This window comes from Punica granatum, chromosome 1 (genome assembly GCF_007655135.1).
Source record: "Punica granatum isolate Tunisia-2019 chromosome 1, ASM765513v2, whole genome shotgun sequence".
Taxonomy (NCBI): Eukaryota; Viridiplantae; Streptophyta; class Magnoliopsida; order Myrtales; family Lythraceae; genus Punica; species Punica granatum.
In genome coordinates this window covers 3,053,510-3,070,114 of record NC_045127.1, presented here as the reverse complement: position 1 = coordinate 3,070,114, position 16,605 = coordinate 3,053,510, and the positions used below count along the sequence as shown (strand labels likewise).

The 16,605-nt window shown below is 41.5% G+C and overlaps 1 protein-coding gene, 1 long non-coding RNA gene, 3 other non-coding genes and 1 pseudogene across 8 annotated transcripts; 4 read left to right on the top strand and 2 right to left on the bottom strand.

The window, feature by feature from the left end:
• Positions 1–1,094: 1,094 nt before the first annotated feature.
• On the bottom strand, positions 1,095–4,621 carry LOC116210969. Of its 3 annotated transcripts, none has more exons than XM_031545141.1 (8): positions 4,420–4,621; positions 3,845–4,159; positions 3,237–3,439; positions 2,741–3,091; positions 2,460–2,660; positions 2,160–2,230; positions 1,600–1,739; positions 1,095–1,496 (listed from the first exon to the last, which is right to left on the bottom strand). In XM_031545141.1, the coding sequence occupies exons 1-8, from the start codon at positions 4,442–4,444 to the stop codon at positions 1,192–1,194; spliced, it is 1,611 nt and encodes a 536-aa protein (XP_031401001.1). In that variant the 5' UTR covers positions 4,445–4,621; the 3' UTR covers positions 1,095–1,191. The 3 variants fall into 3 exon arrangements, with proteins under 3 accessions (XP_031401001.1, XP_031401008.1, XP_031401015.1); XM_031545148.1 differs by having other exon boundaries at positions 3,237–3,436; XM_031545155.1 differs by having other exon boundaries at positions 4,311–4,445.
• A 71-nt stretch (positions 4,622–4,692) lies between these two features.
• LOC116210990 lies at positions 4,693–6,054 on the top strand. 2 transcript variants are annotated; one of them, XR_004157607.1, is made up of 2 exons: positions 4,693–4,820; positions 5,105–6,054. It is a non-coding gene; the product is annotated as an uncharacterized LOC116210990 (long non-coding RNA). The 2 variants fall into 2 exon arrangements; XR_004157605.1 differs by having other exon boundaries at positions 4,789–5,000.
• LOC116193328 lies at positions 4,937–5,023 on the top strand. The gene has a single exon (XR_004154239.1). It is a non-coding gene; the product is annotated as a small nucleolar RNA Z102/R77 (small nucleolar RNA).
• LOC116193326 lies at positions 5,197–5,282 on the top strand. Its single transcript, XR_004154237.1, has one exon. It is a non-coding gene; the product is annotated as a small nucleolar RNA Z102/R77 (small nucleolar RNA).
• On the top strand, positions 5,671–5,757 carry LOC116193327. Its single transcript, XR_004154238.1, has one exon. It is a non-coding gene; the product is annotated as a small nucleolar RNA Z102/R77 (small nucleolar RNA).
• Positions 6,024–9,126, bottom strand: LOC116210981 (annotated as a pseudogene).
• Positions 9,127–16,605: the final 7,479 nt, after the last annotated feature.

The following is a 16,605-nucleotide window of genomic DNA, read 5'->3' as shown; positions in this document are numbered from 1 at the left end:
ATTCGGTTTTGGGTCCTACAAGGTCTTTGTCCCAACGTGTATAATAATGGGGTTGTGTCAAGTCGTACGTGCATTCATCAATTCAAATTGGCAAAACTTTTCTTGTGGGTTTCCTTTTGGCATTAAATGCGAAAGAGTCATTAAGCCCCACCAGACGAGATGAGACGAGTGTGGATTTTCGAAATTAATTACAATCATTTTAATTTAATTAATTGATATATTGGTGAGTTACCTTTTGAACTTTTACGAGCTATTGGGCTCCTCTTGCAGTCCCCAAGTTAGTGAGGGCCTGGGGCCACTCCTCAATGGACGGTGCTCATAATGATGATGATGATAAGTTCGTGGATATATCGATCATGCTCGCATGTCGGACATGTATATTATACGAATGTGTTAGCTTTAACTACGAAATGCTTTATGAACCTCGGTTCTTGCATATGCGGCTCTTGCGATCATCGGTAGGTTCATGGAATCTAAGCTAGTCATCCACATGTTATATTACTCTCAAATTCTATGTTTTGATCAAATTTGCACTCCCTTTGTCTTCTTGGCACGGGTGGGTAGCTCGATTGGACATGAGGAGACCGACTAGAACAACTTGAACTTGTCTGTCTTTGATGTTATTGTCTTTCTCTGTTGTCTGAAGGTTTTGAATGTCCACAAATTATTACTCGTGCTTCCTTTTTCTTACTCGATTTGGCAGGTTAACATTGTTGATGTGGTACGTACCGGTTGATTTCAGTTGGTTGCCAGCCCAAATCAGAGGAACATACGCAGACGTGGTGTAATGTCAGTGTCTACCTGAACATTTACTTGGGAAAACTCTATGTCCTGCTTGCTTAGGATGCTATTTATGAGGCCCTACTTTTTAGCCTTGGACTCAGGTGGAAAAGGTCGGGTGTTGTGGGTAACTGTCAGTTTGTCTCAATCATTATCTATAGATTACAATGGAAAAAAAGTTCGCTTTCTTTTTCTTCCTATTCGATGATTGAAATTATAATTGAGTGATGATTCACGTAATGGGTAGTCTCGAGAATTAGTTCGGTGTTGAAAAAAAGATGTGCCATTCGAGAGATGTTGTGCCGCACAAACGATTTCGAAAAAGGCTCTAGGAATTGAAGTAATGTACATTTGCCATCTACATACGAACGGAAATCACATTACAAATCAAGAGAAGGCGTTGCGTAAGTTTCACCTGAACAAAACTTCATTATTTGGTGCTGGTAGGCCTTTAAGTACATCTCTCAATGAGTAGTAATGGCTATCGCATTTGTGATCCGAGAATAGATTGTTGGACAGCACAATCCTCTGAAAATGGTCCCCCGGGTGCCTCTTCCATAGCGTGAAGAACTCACCACCTTTAACGTCGTCTGTGTTCCTCTTCAAGTAGTAAACTGTTCCTGGCACGAGCAACTCCTCGTGCACCTTGACCTCCCTTATTGCTATTGCACCATCGTTAGTCTTTGGCTTGGGCGGGTCCTTTCTGTCGGATGCATCTGTTCGAGAAGGCCAAAGTTAGAATGGAGAGATAGGATCGCGTAATACTAACGGCGAAAAGCTCGGCTTCCCTTTTTCACAGCAGAGATGAAATTTGCTTACCCATGGAATCTTTGTTGTTCCGAAACTTTGCATAGTCGGCGAGTTTCCAAGCTACATCTTGTACTGAAGAAACGACCTGCTTAGCATTTGAGACCAGATCTATAATACTTTTCCAGTCTTCCTTCTCGACCACACTCATCCTGTAGGGAAACAAAATGAAGATTAAAATTTCAAAAGTAGGGTAAAGTGTGTTGACAGTTGAAATTACATATGGCTTCTCGGCTACAAACATCATGACTTCAAGGCTACACGGTTGGAGTACATCTCGAATTCCTGGCTAGCTACTGCATAGTTATAACATGGTCTTCGGACTGAAAAATTTTCCTGAATCGATCAACTTGCTATAAATCTTCGATTAAAAAGGTCACAAGTACCAAAAAAGATTTCTTCCTCATTTCAATCAGATGATATATACATACGTTGGACAGCAGTATCACACAAGTCACAGGTCCTACCAGAACGGAGGACGCTTGAGGCATTGATATGAAAGGAGATACATATTCCTGAAAAAACCATGTAAAAACAGAACCCCAAGTGTTTCTCAGAGAACTGCTGCTTACCAATCAGTTTGTAGAATTTCATTCCTCAGCCTGGTTAAAGAAGCGACACTTAACCTTGGTATAATGTCATCCTGCAAATGACAAAAAATTAAGAAAAACTAAAATGGACAAAGCAAAATTTCTGTTATCTTTAGTAAATATGAAAAGGAACATAACGAAATTACACTATTGATGATTAAACCATTCTATATGACCATTTTATTCCATTCCGTTTCGATACAGTTGTATCATAGTGGACCTGGAGAGAATATCAACAGCATGCTGTTTTGCTATGAACCCAAACTCTCATACATTCGATACCTGCATTACAACTGTAGTGACATAATCCGAGCAGCTCTCAGCAAGCTCTCTAGAAACACAGGGCGGAGTCGCATACCCAACCGCAGAAACAATTTCAGGATCGAAACCCAATTGCTTCACCGATTTCTTTCGCACCATTATTGCCAGTAAAGCAGCTGTAGCTCCTCCAAGAGAGTGACCAACTAATCTCACCTTATAGTCCTGAAGAAATCACTTTGATATCAAATACAGTCCTATACACTTGCAAGGTGGAATAAGTGGAAGACCATCTAATCACTCACCTTGTGCTCATCCAAGCATTTCTTTATAGTCCCGATTTCGTGTGTAAGAAACCAACGTGCAGCTTCCGCAGTTCCAAAGTGGGTTGAGTAACCATCGAATGTGACTCCTTCGTCACCTGAAGAGACAATGTCTGTAATGAGGTCATACACAGTGTGCGTCCCACGGATCCCGAATATCACAAGCTTCTTTCTGTGATCGATCCCGATATAGTAACCAGGTCTGAGGACATTAGAATTCTTCACAAATTTCAGCACGTTTTTCTCTCGGAGCATGGTATGTCTCGCAAGACTAGCGACACTATCCTTGTAAGCACCCTTTGCTAGTTCAGTGTGGTAGATAAGATCTTGGACCTAAACTCGATTGACAACACAAAAATACACAAGATCAGGAAGATCTTAGGATATTTCCTAGGTGGTTCCATAAGGGTTTCTCATTTAACCAAAAGTAAAGGGGAGAGGACAAGGAAGTAGATCGCGAGTAGGATGAGATATTTACTGTGGCATCAGAGGAAATCTGGACACCACTTGTATCCTCGAGAGGATTCGTGGATGCTTGCCGGAGATATATGAGGTATAAGCCCACAGTGAGGTCACTCAAGCTCCAGTCTTGGAAGCCAAGCTTACTACGTTGAATGCTCGTGATGATCTCTGAAACGGAACGAGTGCTTGTTGGAGACTTAGCTTGGACTGCGTTACCTGCTAAATTCATCAAAAAGTTAAAATCACGAGGACAGTAGAAGATTGACAATTGAACTACATTAGACTAGCTTTTACTACGCCTACGAACATTCTATGGCCCATCTGAGGCAAAAGAAACAGAGGGGTATAATGACTAGATTGCATGCATATGATAAAGCTATGTATTTCAAGAGATCTAAACCTATAGCTATACATTAAAAAAAAAAAAGCAACATAGGAAGAATGATGAATGCACAAGAGGAAATCCTATGCATTCATTTTAAGAAAATGGAAATCTGTGGGATGTATTTTTCCGTGATTTGAGCAAGTTGATTCACATAATACGAAGAGATAGTTCTTATGCCTTCAATCATGAGGTATACAATCAATGCTCATCAGAACATGTGGAGAATCGCATCAACAAACCTGTAGCAGGCAACGCCCACCTGCAGAGCTGCAATGCCGGCTCGAGGGCTTTGCTCAGCCACTCAAGGTGCTCTAACCTCCACTTACGGTCACCTGAATCTTCATCATCCGATGAGCTGGGCCTGCTCATCTCTGAATCGGGACGACCCATCTTTCTTCCAACTACAGGGTTCGAAGAAGCATCTTTTGTCTCACCGCCTCCGTGGGTTTCCGCAATGTCCGTCTTCGGAAGTTGCGACTGGTACCGATTGAGCACCCCGTAAATGAGCTTCTGGTAAGACTCCTGCTTCTTGTTGGCCACATTACGAGTGATGTCTGCAGCAGCAAAATTCAAGAAATGAACAAAAAAATCCCTCCTTTGTGATGAGAAATTGCAACAGGAATGAGACTGATAACTTTCTTGATCCTATCACTCTCCCTAATCTGAAAATCAACACTTCGAGCTAATCAACTATCCATCCCGTACCCGGATGGAATCAATCATAGCAGTAGCAACAAATTGAGCAACTGGGCAGTCTCAGCAATTCTATTCTTGTTCCATCAGCAGAAACGAGAGAGAAAGAGGAAGAGCTTGCCTATGTTGCGGAGAAAGCGCTTCATTGATTGACGAAGAACCTATGTTCTCCGCTTGGGAATCGTGGGTCTGTATCCAAAAAAAAAAAACAGATAGATGGATTGACCGGCGGAGGAGGGGAGGGGACGGAAGGAGGGAGGAGGAAAGGCGGCGGTCGGTCGGTCAGGGGCTCAGTGGGCTAAAGTGTAATTTTGTGACATTGACGGGGGCGCTTACGTCATCTCAAGCTGGAAGAGGTCACTCGAGAGCTCGGAAGGACGATGTCGTTTCATAGTCAGTCGACCTCCTCCTCGTCAGCTCGGTTCTGTTCTATAAGTACAGAAGGGACAGGGTTTAGGGTTTATCCCATCCTCCTCTCTCTCGCGTTCAAGCACTGTGACGCCGCCGGCGCGCAATGCGCAAGTAATGGCCATCCGTGCGCTGAAAATCTGCTATTTTGAGCGGTGGAAAATTTCCACATTTTCCCTGAAAGTTTCTGCGTTTTTTTTTTTTTGTTCGGGTTGTTCGTAGTTGATGGAGGATGAGCTGATGATGTTTATGTTTCCCTATTGGTTTGATTGCCGTGATGATGGCAACGCATCTGTATTAGCTCTATCTGATCACCCTCCTCATCGTTCGTTCCCAGTTTCATTTTCATTCTCAGTTTGAGATCTTATGAAATCTAAAGTATGCACCTTTGCTTCCAGATGCTGCTTACGAAATCTTGTTCTTCGGCGGAGTTCCGATGCTCATTGATCGGCAAGCTCACCACTTGACCGGGATTATTTCGAGTTTTGGAGAATGAGGTGATGAACATATGATTCCCTATTGGTTTGATTGCCGATATGATGGCAATGAATCTGTATTAGCTCTATCTGATCATTCTCCAGACCGTTGTTCCTGTCGACATCTCCCATTTCCGTTTTCTGAATTACCGGTGAAGAGCTGCCGTCCTTTCCAGTCCAGAATTATGTTGCTGATATTTGTGTATTAATGCTGCTTCTCCCTTGAATCCCTGACCGAACATATCACGAGTTCGGCTTCCATAGTTTTACTTGAAACATGAACTTTAAGGTCTCATTGCAGGATCCCGGTCTTCTATTGCAGATAGGAGTTAGGGGCGGATATTATGTTATCAGGACTTCGGTTTGATAATGTCTGCTTGCTTTCTTGATCCAATCTGTAGTTTTGTTCTTGCTCATTGTTCCGATATTCACACTGATTGGCAAATGACATAAGTTTACGACTTGACCAGGATTCGTTCTGGTTTGGGGAATGAGGTGATGACAGATATGATTCCCTATTGGTTTGATTGCCAATATGATGGCAATTCATTTGTATTAGCTCTATCTGATCATTCTCCAAACATATCGCATGCATCTATAATTTTTCTTCGTTAGATTTTGTTCTGTTACGACCTTGCTAACTCTTCTGTGTATCCAGTGTGAGAAGGACTGATTGGTGCAGATGAAAGACGGCGAACAGCAGAACCGGGACTTTCCAAACTAAAGGGGTTCGGAGATGTGTCATTTGCTTGTTTTGCTTGGTTGCAGAAACTGTATATAGCAAAACAGTTTCATCTTGCATTACATGAATTTTTCTTCGTGTACTGTAGGAAGATAGAAATAATAATGAACTCTGCTCCGATTTTTGCAGATATCCGAACTGATTACACGGTTTTTATTCTTGATTCAAGGCGGTACGTTGAAACGACAAGCAAACACGGACTGAAATCATGCAGATAATACTAGATAGTACAATGAAACGACAAGCAAGCAAACACGGATTGAAACCATGCAGATATATCGTTCAATCCATAATTATGTCGTTCAAGCAAACACTCTGCAATCTTCTTGGAACTCCAATTGCAGTAGGCATTAGACTACCGTTGCACACATAAGATCCTGCAGCCTTCCCAACTCTCGCCATTCTCGTCGACTCCACCTTCCTCGGTAGCTCCCAACCTGCAACTCCCCATGGGGTGCGCACAAGAGTAAAGCATCCAGTTCTCATCTTCAGAGATTTGGCCCATCGGGGGAGGATAATCTCGTCCAAGAATGCTTCCACGTCCTCACCCTTTATCCCCTTGCACTTGAGTTTCTGCCCGTCGCTTCTGTGGGTCCCCCCTCGGTTGCTCCTGCAGCGATAAGGATCCTGAGGGACTGCCTTAGCCTGGCCCTCAGGTTCTCCTTGTTGGCCGCACTTATCGTGTAGTGGATCTTGCCCTGCTCCCGGACTTCCCCCGAGCCTGTGTCTCGGACAAGTGTACAGAGGTTTGCAGTCCTGGAGTACTTTGCCATCCTCTCCTTCATGTCAATGCCAAAGACACACGGGCCAAGTGCAGGAGTCTCTATGATGGCCGAGACCGAGGAGGAGGCATCGGGAATCATCTTGTGAAGCCATGTGATGATACCTCCCTCGTGCACTTTCCCTTAGAATTCCTTCATATTTTCTGGGAAGTATCCCCATGCTACCAGGCGAGGGTGCAGATGGAGATTCGTCCAACGTTTGGGTTCTTGAGGGCACTTGAAACCAACAGCGGCAGCGTTGAGACAGCCCTGCAGGCTGAAACCATCACCTTCGCCTCGATTATGAGCTTTCTAGGCACAACTTTCTTATCCTTACTCCCTATGTGAAGGCAATGATGTTGCCATTACTCCAAGGCAACTCCTCCTCCTTGCCTTCTCGGTCATTCGATTCTTCTTCAAATTAGCCTATCCACCTTGCATCCTGTTAGGATCACCGCACCGTGGTTGATGGCGTCAACAAGCCAAGTTGAGTCAGTGGTAGCCATATCCGCAAGACCCACAGTAGTGACCCTCCGGTGAATTTCTTGGAACTGCCTTAACATTTAACCCAAGCTTCGAGCACCCTTTCTGAAGGACTTGATTCTGGAATCCTTCTTCAGTGCACTTTTCGGTCACCCCGATTCTGTTACACACCACATCCATCGCAGATGAATACTTGGAGCTCCCAAACAAGGGGATCCGGCGGTCCACCGACCAGTTCACAGTGGAACCACCGCCTACAGTTGAGCCAGCTAGGATTAACATTGTCCATCAGAAGTTGCCATTATCGCCCTGGACTCGTACAATTGATCAATGGAGGGACCTTCGAGGGATGAGTAATCTTGAGCCACGAAGTAGTTCCCCTTCTCAAGGACGACCACCTTGTGGCCTGCTTGGGCGAGAACGGCTGCTGCAACTCCTCCTCCGCAGCCCGGCCCGACCTGATTACGATTTGGAGGGTGTTCTGTTCCAGGATTTTTGACACTTTAAGGCCTTTTTCTGTTGGAGACTGGACGAGGTACTGCTCATCCTCGAACATGCCGGTGTCAATGAGGCCTCGTTCGAGTGGTCTTTCCTCCTGGGACCCAGCAGGGCTCGGTCTGGTATCCAAACTGTAGCCAATTGCTTCCCTAGCAACATTCCTCGAGTCGTCATCTGTCTGCAATGTCATATGGTTTTAGAACAAAGAATGTACAGACTTCAATCGATGACAGGTTATCACCTGTATTGCTGGACAGTCATCCGATAATGTTCTTTGAACCGCTCAGCTAAGCGAAGAACATGGATGCCAAGATTGGCCCATATGTTAGAACAAGGGACGTAGGGTAGAACAGAAAATAAGGAAGGATGGAAGACATTCAAGACTTAAGAGTCGAGGACGTACTATTGGTGAAGAAAATGAACATGCAGCGCAGCTTCACCATCACAAAAACGGCGCACAAGGGGTTCAGAAACCTCTTGCGGGACCACTTGGCGAGGATCGTTTCACGTCTATCGAGAGGGATCTTGTAGAAGTTGAGGACGAAAGGCCAATGCTTCCAGTCCAAGCAAAGGAAGCCACAGAGCAGCAGTGTCCCAATCCTCCAAGACAACATCTTCAGGATTAAGTCCACAATAAGCACAGCCAATGGCTGGCCCTGTCTAACCAGAAGCTCGGCAACCTGCATCAAGGGACAAGGGAGACATTGCGGTATCAATGGTGGTTCTGCAATGAATTGAGAAATAACGTACATTGAATATACGGGGCAGCCATTGGACAAGAGGCTCCTAGCCTGTGCCTCTTCACTCCAAACTAGTTCAAAAGCATTTCATATCCAAGTAAAATTCGAGATTCAAGATATGAGTATACAATGAGATACGAGCATACGACCGAAGGCACAAGGAGTTTAAGCCTCCATGTATATGCTTTAGCTCATGTGCTGTGAATATTATGCTTCAATTAGGAAAGCCCTACACTGACAGACACATCTATATGTGCATGTTACTATGTTATTCAAGTTTGTGTATGGATATGTCTACCGTATACAGTTAGTCAGAATATGTGAATTATGTGAAGGGGATGAAAGGAGAGAATATAGACCTCATTCGGGATTGGGGGCTAAGAACCGGAAGCTCTGTAGAAGGAACTCGAGGCCTCATAATTGGATGGCTTCGTCCCACCCTGGCCTCGAGTTTTAAAGAAAGAATGAGGGTTTCACACATAGCTGCAAGAGCTTGAATCTGAGAAGGAGAGAAGCCAAGGCTGTGGCCAGCTGATGATCTCCTTCCCCCCCTTAACAAAGGATGACAATCTCTCACCATGCTTACCTAATTCTACTACTGTTTCACGTTGCTTCTTCTTCTTCTTTTCCTAGTCATGCACTAAATAACTGATCATCATGTAGATCGAACATGCCAACATCCATGTTATCTTCCTCGCACATACATAAAAGTAGGCAAAAATGCACACTTAGCATATGTTAACAGCTCCATGAAACTTGGTGAAAACACCTCGAAAACCATGGGTGTACTATATATATCGAGATTGAGATCCACAATAAGGACACCTGCGGTTCCTATGTATGCCAGTCCCGGATTCACCTGTCTAGCTCTTCTAGGCCAAACCCGTTATATCATCTGTCTAAAGTAATGCTTAAGTCATGGATAATCTTTAAACTAGTTTTCAAATAGATCTTTAGCAAACTGTTTGAATCAAACCTATATATATATTTTCTTTCCTTTCTAAAGATACATATGGCAACTCACGATATTGGATAGATCAGTTGAGGTTGCGAGTCCCGACATTACTTCTTGTTAATTCAGTATTCGTGAAGACTCGATGGGGCTGGTCCTTGATTTAACGCACTATAGATTTTCGTACCGGTTTGGGGCCGGAGAGTTAATCAGAAGCCAACAAACCGTCAGTTTCATGTCACCTGGGCAGTGCCCTGAAATGAAGGGAACATGTGAAACTAAACATCTTTAAAACATTTAGGATTTAACCCATGGCCATGGGTTCATTCTGCCACCATCGCATTAATTTGAGGTCTGGCGAGCTCAGTTCGTTGGCTCTTGGTGAACGATTGGCAGCTCATGCACGGACTGGATGACTCAAAAGTCTATTTTGGGAGCCGTCTTGTGGTCTCCATTTCTTTCATTAATCATCCTCCTGAGTGTTAAAAAATTAATTTCAAATTCATGGGTATACTATTTGGTGGATTACTTGGTGTAATTCACGTGCATTGGACGAAATCAAGGTTTAGGATGTAAACAGATTGAGTATCGCGTCCGGAGGAATTGTTCGAAGTTCGAACTAACTGCGAATAGTTAGAATTAAAGAATTCTAGATCACGATCTGGAGCAGAGTGGCGGTTATTCCTTCATTAACGTTCGAAAATATTTAAATGTTGAAAAGTTCTTTGTGGGACTTGTTTTAAAACAAAAGATTTTGGGGAAATGGGTGGAGACGATCGATTCGAAGGCGATGTGGGTTTAACACGATAGGATTGGAGGCGCGAATGACGCTTTCCAAAGAGAATTATTTGCTCCCACACAAAGTTGCTAGAGGGTTAAGGCAAAGGTCCTCCCGGGATACAACGAAGCCTTATGAATTCCTTCAACTAGCAAAATCGAGGAATTTCCTAACTCTCACTCTGATTTCTGGAATTTTCTTAATAATAATTTGAGCACTATAGCATCTCTATTTATATGCACTCAATGAACACTATCGAAGAGTCAGAACCCTTCGTATTGGACGTAACTCTTAGATGTAACATCACCCATGGATAAACAATTAATGATCTTACATGAACACTTAGTTAATGTAGACACTTCCATATACATTACTTGTCTTGCACTCAAATGTATCCATTGAATGAATGAACCTTCACTTCGTAACCCCGAATTCGTCCAAGTACTCATGAATCACACTAAGTGACCCATTAATAAAATCCAATGAATTTGCAATTTATAATTTCCAACAATCCCCCACTAGATTGCTAATTCCAGAACACAAGTACACAACGATCATGCATAAAGAAGTGGTGTCCGCAGATTGAACTCTTCCTTAGTGCAAACTCTTAAAGTATCAACAAAGTGATTGGTGGCTAGTCGCTTGAACCATCACTCTTAAAGTTAATACCGGAAAAGTCGCACACATAATCGTAAAGTATTCGAGTAAGAGTTTATTTGCTTTAGCACCGTTACGGCCATGTCCTCATCCCGTTTCATGAACATGTACGAGAGAAAAAAACCATAAAGAAAACTCTCATTGAAGCGGCACCACTTCATGTCCATATAGGTGGATTTCATGACAACTAATGTCCATCCATTAAGAGTAAAACTCATCCTCCTAAAACTCAAGCACTAAATCCTAATTCTTAGTGCACGGTGTCATTTGATAACATATTATTATCCTCTGAACTTCAAAACTAACTTTTGGCTAGAATGAGGTAGGGTTCTCATTATCAATAACGCGAATAGAATGGTTTTAAACCCATCTTAGAGGTGGTACTCTTAACCAAATCCCTTGACAAACCTTTCGTCAATGGGTCCGCTAAATTGTCAATTGACCTAACATAGGTAACAGTTATCACATCGTCCCTAATCAATTGTCTCACATACTCATGTCTCAAACTTATATGTCTAGACTTTCCATTATACACCTTATTGTACGCTCGAGACATGATAGATTTACTATCACAATATACAGAAATGGCGAACCTACGTTGTGGCCATAACTTTATATCTAGCAAGAGATCTCTTAGCCATTCCGCTTTCTTGCCGGCAACCGCCAAGGCTATAAATTTAGCCTCCATGGTTGAATGTGAGATACCAGTTTGTTTCTTGGAGGCCCAACTAATGGTTCCACCTCCAATCGTAAAAATCCATCCCGATGTGGACTTATTGTCACTTAGACTTGTAATCCAACTTGCATCTGAGTAACCTTCTAGTATCGCGGGATAATCACCATAGAATAATCCCAAATTTTTTTTGTCTTCATAAGATAACCAAGAATCCTACAAATTCCTTTCCAATGATTGGTACAAGGACAACTTGTAAATCTCGCCAATTTGCACACAACAAATGCGATATCGGGTCTGGTGCAATGCATTGCATACATTAGACTTCCAATTGCGCTAGCGTACTCTAATTGTGCTATAACCCTGCCATTATTCTCACTTAACTTGAAGTTCAGATCGAATGGAGTGTTTGAATCCTTGATATTCAAGTGTTTGAACTTCTCCAATACTTTCTCGATGTAGTGAAATTGGCTTAGTGCAAAGCCCCTTTCATGCTTTTGCACCTTTATACCTAGGATTGTATCTACCTCGTCAAGATCTTTTTATCTTAAAATTCGAGGCTAGATACTCTTTGTTCTCACGAACATCTTCCAAATTCGTCCCAAAGATCAACAAATCGTTCACATAGAGACAAATAATTACACCATACCTATCGGTGAATTTAGTCTAAATACACTTATCCGCACAATTATGCGAAAAACCATATGACAAAATAACTGAGTCAAATTTATCATGCCATTGTTTAGGCGCTTGTTTCGAGCCATATAATGACTTGATCAATTTACACACCTTATGTTCATTCCCGGGAAGCACAAAGCCTTCCGGTTGCTCCATGTAGCTTCCTCTTCGAGATCACCATTCAAAAAGGCCGTCTTAACATCTATTTGATGCGCAGGTAACTTATGGATAGATGCAAGTGCCATAAGGACTCGAATGGAAGTCATCCTAGCCACCGGTGCATATGTGTCAAAATAATCTAGGCCTTTATTTTGCCTAAATCCTTTTGCCACCAATCTAGCCTTAAAAGTCGGAGAACCCCCGGTTGGGTTATTTTTCCTTTTAAACACCCATTTACACCCGATAGGCTTCGATCCTTGAGGAAGATCAACTAGGACCCAAGTATTGTTGAACAATATTGAATCAATTTCATCATTGATCACCTCTTTCCAAAATGCCGCATCCTTAGAAGCCATGGCTTCACCATATGTTTGTGGATCACCTTTCACATTAAGCATTATGGGGATCTTCCTAATTACGGATTCTCTATCTCCATCAACGAGATATGCTAGAGATTGCGAGGAAATGAAATCGGGACCAAAGTCCTTTTCTTTTCTCACACTTTGACTTTTCCTCGGCTCCGTATCCTTATTATCACAAAGACGTCTCTTGTTTTGATCACTTGAGATCATTGGTTCATATTCTTGTTCCGAATCCACTGAATCGTCGGAAAACTTGCTTTCAATGAATACAACATCTCTCGTTTCAATTATCGTATTTGACACCAAGTCAAGAACACGATAAGCCTTAGAATGTTGGGCATATCCAACGAATACATCCTTAATGGCTCTTGGTCCTAATTTTGTTCTCTGTTGGTCGGGAACTCTATAGTAAGCCAAACACCCCTCACACTTTGAAATAATCTAAGTTTGACTTCTGACCCTTCTATAACTCATATGGAGATACCTTGAATTTTCTCGATGGTATCCTATTAAGGATATGACACTCAGTCAATAATGCTTCACCCCATAGGTTACATGGAAGTTTAGCATTTAACAACATCGAGTTAACCATATTCACTAATGTACGGTTCTTTCTTTCCGCCAAACCATTTTGTTGCAGAGTATACGGCGCGGAACACTCATGTACCACACTTTGTTCCTCACAAAATACATCAAATTTATTGGAAAAGTATTCACCACATCTATCACTACGAAGCACTTTGATTTTCTTGTTAAACAAATTCTCAACCTCATTCTTAAAACGTTTAAACATACCAAAAGCCTCGTCTTTACTCCTCATGAGATACACATAAGTAAATCTTGAGAAGTCATCAATAAAAGTGATAAAATATCGTTTTCCACCTCTTGTTAAAATTCCATTTAATTCACAAACATCCGAATGGATCAAATCTAACACTTGTGAATTTCTTTCACACTTTTTAAGAAACGGTTTCTTTGTAATTTTTTATTGAACACAAATTTCACATTTATCCACAAGTTTATCATCACTTAGATTGATGTAACCATTCTTTTGCATATATTGTAAAGTTTTAAAATTAAAATGTGCTAAACGCGCATGCCACAAAGGATAAGATTCAACAATATAAGCAGAAGAATTAACTTTAGTCATATCAATGCTCAACTTGAACGTGCCCTCACTACAATATCCCTTTCCCAAATACATATCACCCTTAAGCAAGACTAACTTATCGGATTCTAATATAACCTTGAACCCTTGTTGCACAAAAGACTCGCGGACAGTAAATTCTTTCTTATATCGGAAACATGCAACACGTTGATTAAGGTCAATTTCTTCCCGGATGTAAAGTTGAGTTCCACCGTCCCTTGACCGAGCACCTTGACCGATTGATGGTTACCCATAAGCACCTCACGGTTTGCCACTGGTTCATAGCTCTTGAATTGTTGCCGTCGTTACACACATGGACTGTAGCTCCGGAGTCGAGCCACCAATTATAGGACTTATCGGTCATAGCTATGTTGAGTTCGATAATCATACCAATCTCCAAGCTCTCGATTCCTCCCGTAACCATGGCCACTAAGTCCATGTCCTCAACCATATTGGCTTTGGAAGTTGTGGCATCTTTCTCCTTTTTGAGAAGTTTACAATCCTTAATGTAATGCCCTTTCTTATTGCAATGATAGCAATTGCGAGACTTTTTCTTCTTGTCTTGCGTGTCCTCGGTCTCGAACGTAGCCTTTCGCTTGCCTTTTTGAGAGTTCTTGGACTCACTCACATGGTTCACTTTAGAACCTTGGGGAAGATACACCGTATTGCGCTTCCGAGTTTCCTCTTCAATACGCAAATGCCTAAATATTTTCTCCACAGTGAAGTCCTCCGCCATATGCAGGAGTTTCTTCCGGTAATTGTTCCAAGACGAGGGTAACTTTGAGATGATAGCCCCGACTTGTAGCGATTCCGGAATAATAACTTTCAAGTCATGAAGCCTGCTTACAAGGATTTGTAGTTCATGGACTTGATCCATGATAGGGACACTATCGAGCATTTTGAATTCGAAATACTTCATCATTAAAAATTTATCGGTACCTTGCCGCTCGGTGTTGTATTTCTCCTCAAGAGCTTTCCATATCTCCATCGGGGACTGCATCGACATGTAGAGATCGTACAGTCGATCGGACAAAGTGTTGAGGATGTGTCCACAACATGTGAATTTGTCTTCTTCGCGCTTCTTTTTGAGTTCGACCACCTTTGCGATTTCCTCGGGGGTTGCATCGGGGGCGGGATCCTCCAAGGATTGCAGGTTCGGGTCCAGAACGTACGCCACATTTAAGACGGTAAGGAGGAACAACATCTTGTCCTTCCAGCGGTTGAAGTTTGTGCCGTCAAATCGATCGAGTTTCACGAACTCTTGGTTCATCACTTTGAACGCGGTGGTAGCCTTCGTCGCCATCTCAAAATAGTTCTCTTTGATTGTTGGGGAAATGGGTGGAGACGATCGATCCGGAGGCGATGTGGGTTTAACACGATAGGATTCAAAGAGCGAATGACGCTTTCCAAATAGAACTATTTGCCCCCACACAAAGTTGCTGGAGGGTTAAGGCAAAGGTCCTCCCGGGATACAACGAAACCTTATGAATCCCTTCAACTAGCAAAATCGAGGAATTCCCTAACTCTTACTCTGATTTCTGGAATTTTCTTAATAATGATTTGAGCACTATAACATCTCTATTTATATGCACTCAATGGACACTATCGAAGAGTCAGAACCCTTCGTATTGGACGTAACTCTTAGATGTAACATCACCCATGGATAAACAATTAATGATCTTACATGAACACTTAGTTAATGTAGACACTTCCATATACATTACTTGTCTTGCACTCAAATGTATTCATTGAATGAATGAACCTTCACTTCGTAACCCGAATTCGTCCAAGTACTCATGAATCATACTAAGTACCCATTAATAAAATCCAATGAATTTGCAATCTATAATTTTCAACAAAAGAACCGTCCAATATGAAGAGAAATAAGTAAGAAACTCTTTGTTGGTGCTCGTGGATCATTCTAAATAAGAGACTCTTATGCCAAAAGTCATAACAATAATAATTGAACGCATTTGGTATTATCCAGAAAATCAAGTAAGAGATAATAATTGAACGCATTTGGTATTATCCAGAAAATCAAGTAAGAGAGCTAGGGTGTTTTAGGAGTTTACTAATTGTAGAACAAAAGAAGGCTTCACTTATCCTCGAATCACTGAAACCCACTAGCAATTCTGTGTATTATAAAATGAGGTTAATTTTATACATAACTCTTTTGGTGTTATATTTTTAGGGCTTAGTGAATTGATTTTTGACCCGCTGTATCGTACGGGATTAGTACCTAGTGTTGTATATTATGTATATTATACTAGTCATGAAACACATGCATTACACGAGATAGTTCCACCAATTTTTTTAAAAAAATTAAAAAATAAAAAGAAAATTTGCTTGGAGAATCAAAAGTGAAACAAAAATAATAAAATAAATAAATAACTTTCACGTTTAGTAGTAGAAGAACTTACTTTCTGAGAGTTTATGTATTGGGGTATCAATACATTTCGAGAGATGAAACTCACATCACAAATCTTGAAAAAGAATATGAAAAAAAAGAGAAAAATAAAAGAATGAAAAATTTCGATAAAAATGAGAGAAAATTAAAGTATAAATTTAATCAACTCACTTGCATCTAGAAAGGGACATAGTTTCGAGAGTTCGCGTCTAGTTGGGAGCTGAATAAACTCCTATTTATATGTGCGATAATTCATATTTATAATTATCATACAAAACATAGATAAAATATAATCTGATTCGTTTTCTTTTTTGGGGTGAACAAATATGATTTTTCAAAAAAGAAAATATAATTTATATATCTATAAATATTATCTAATATATTTT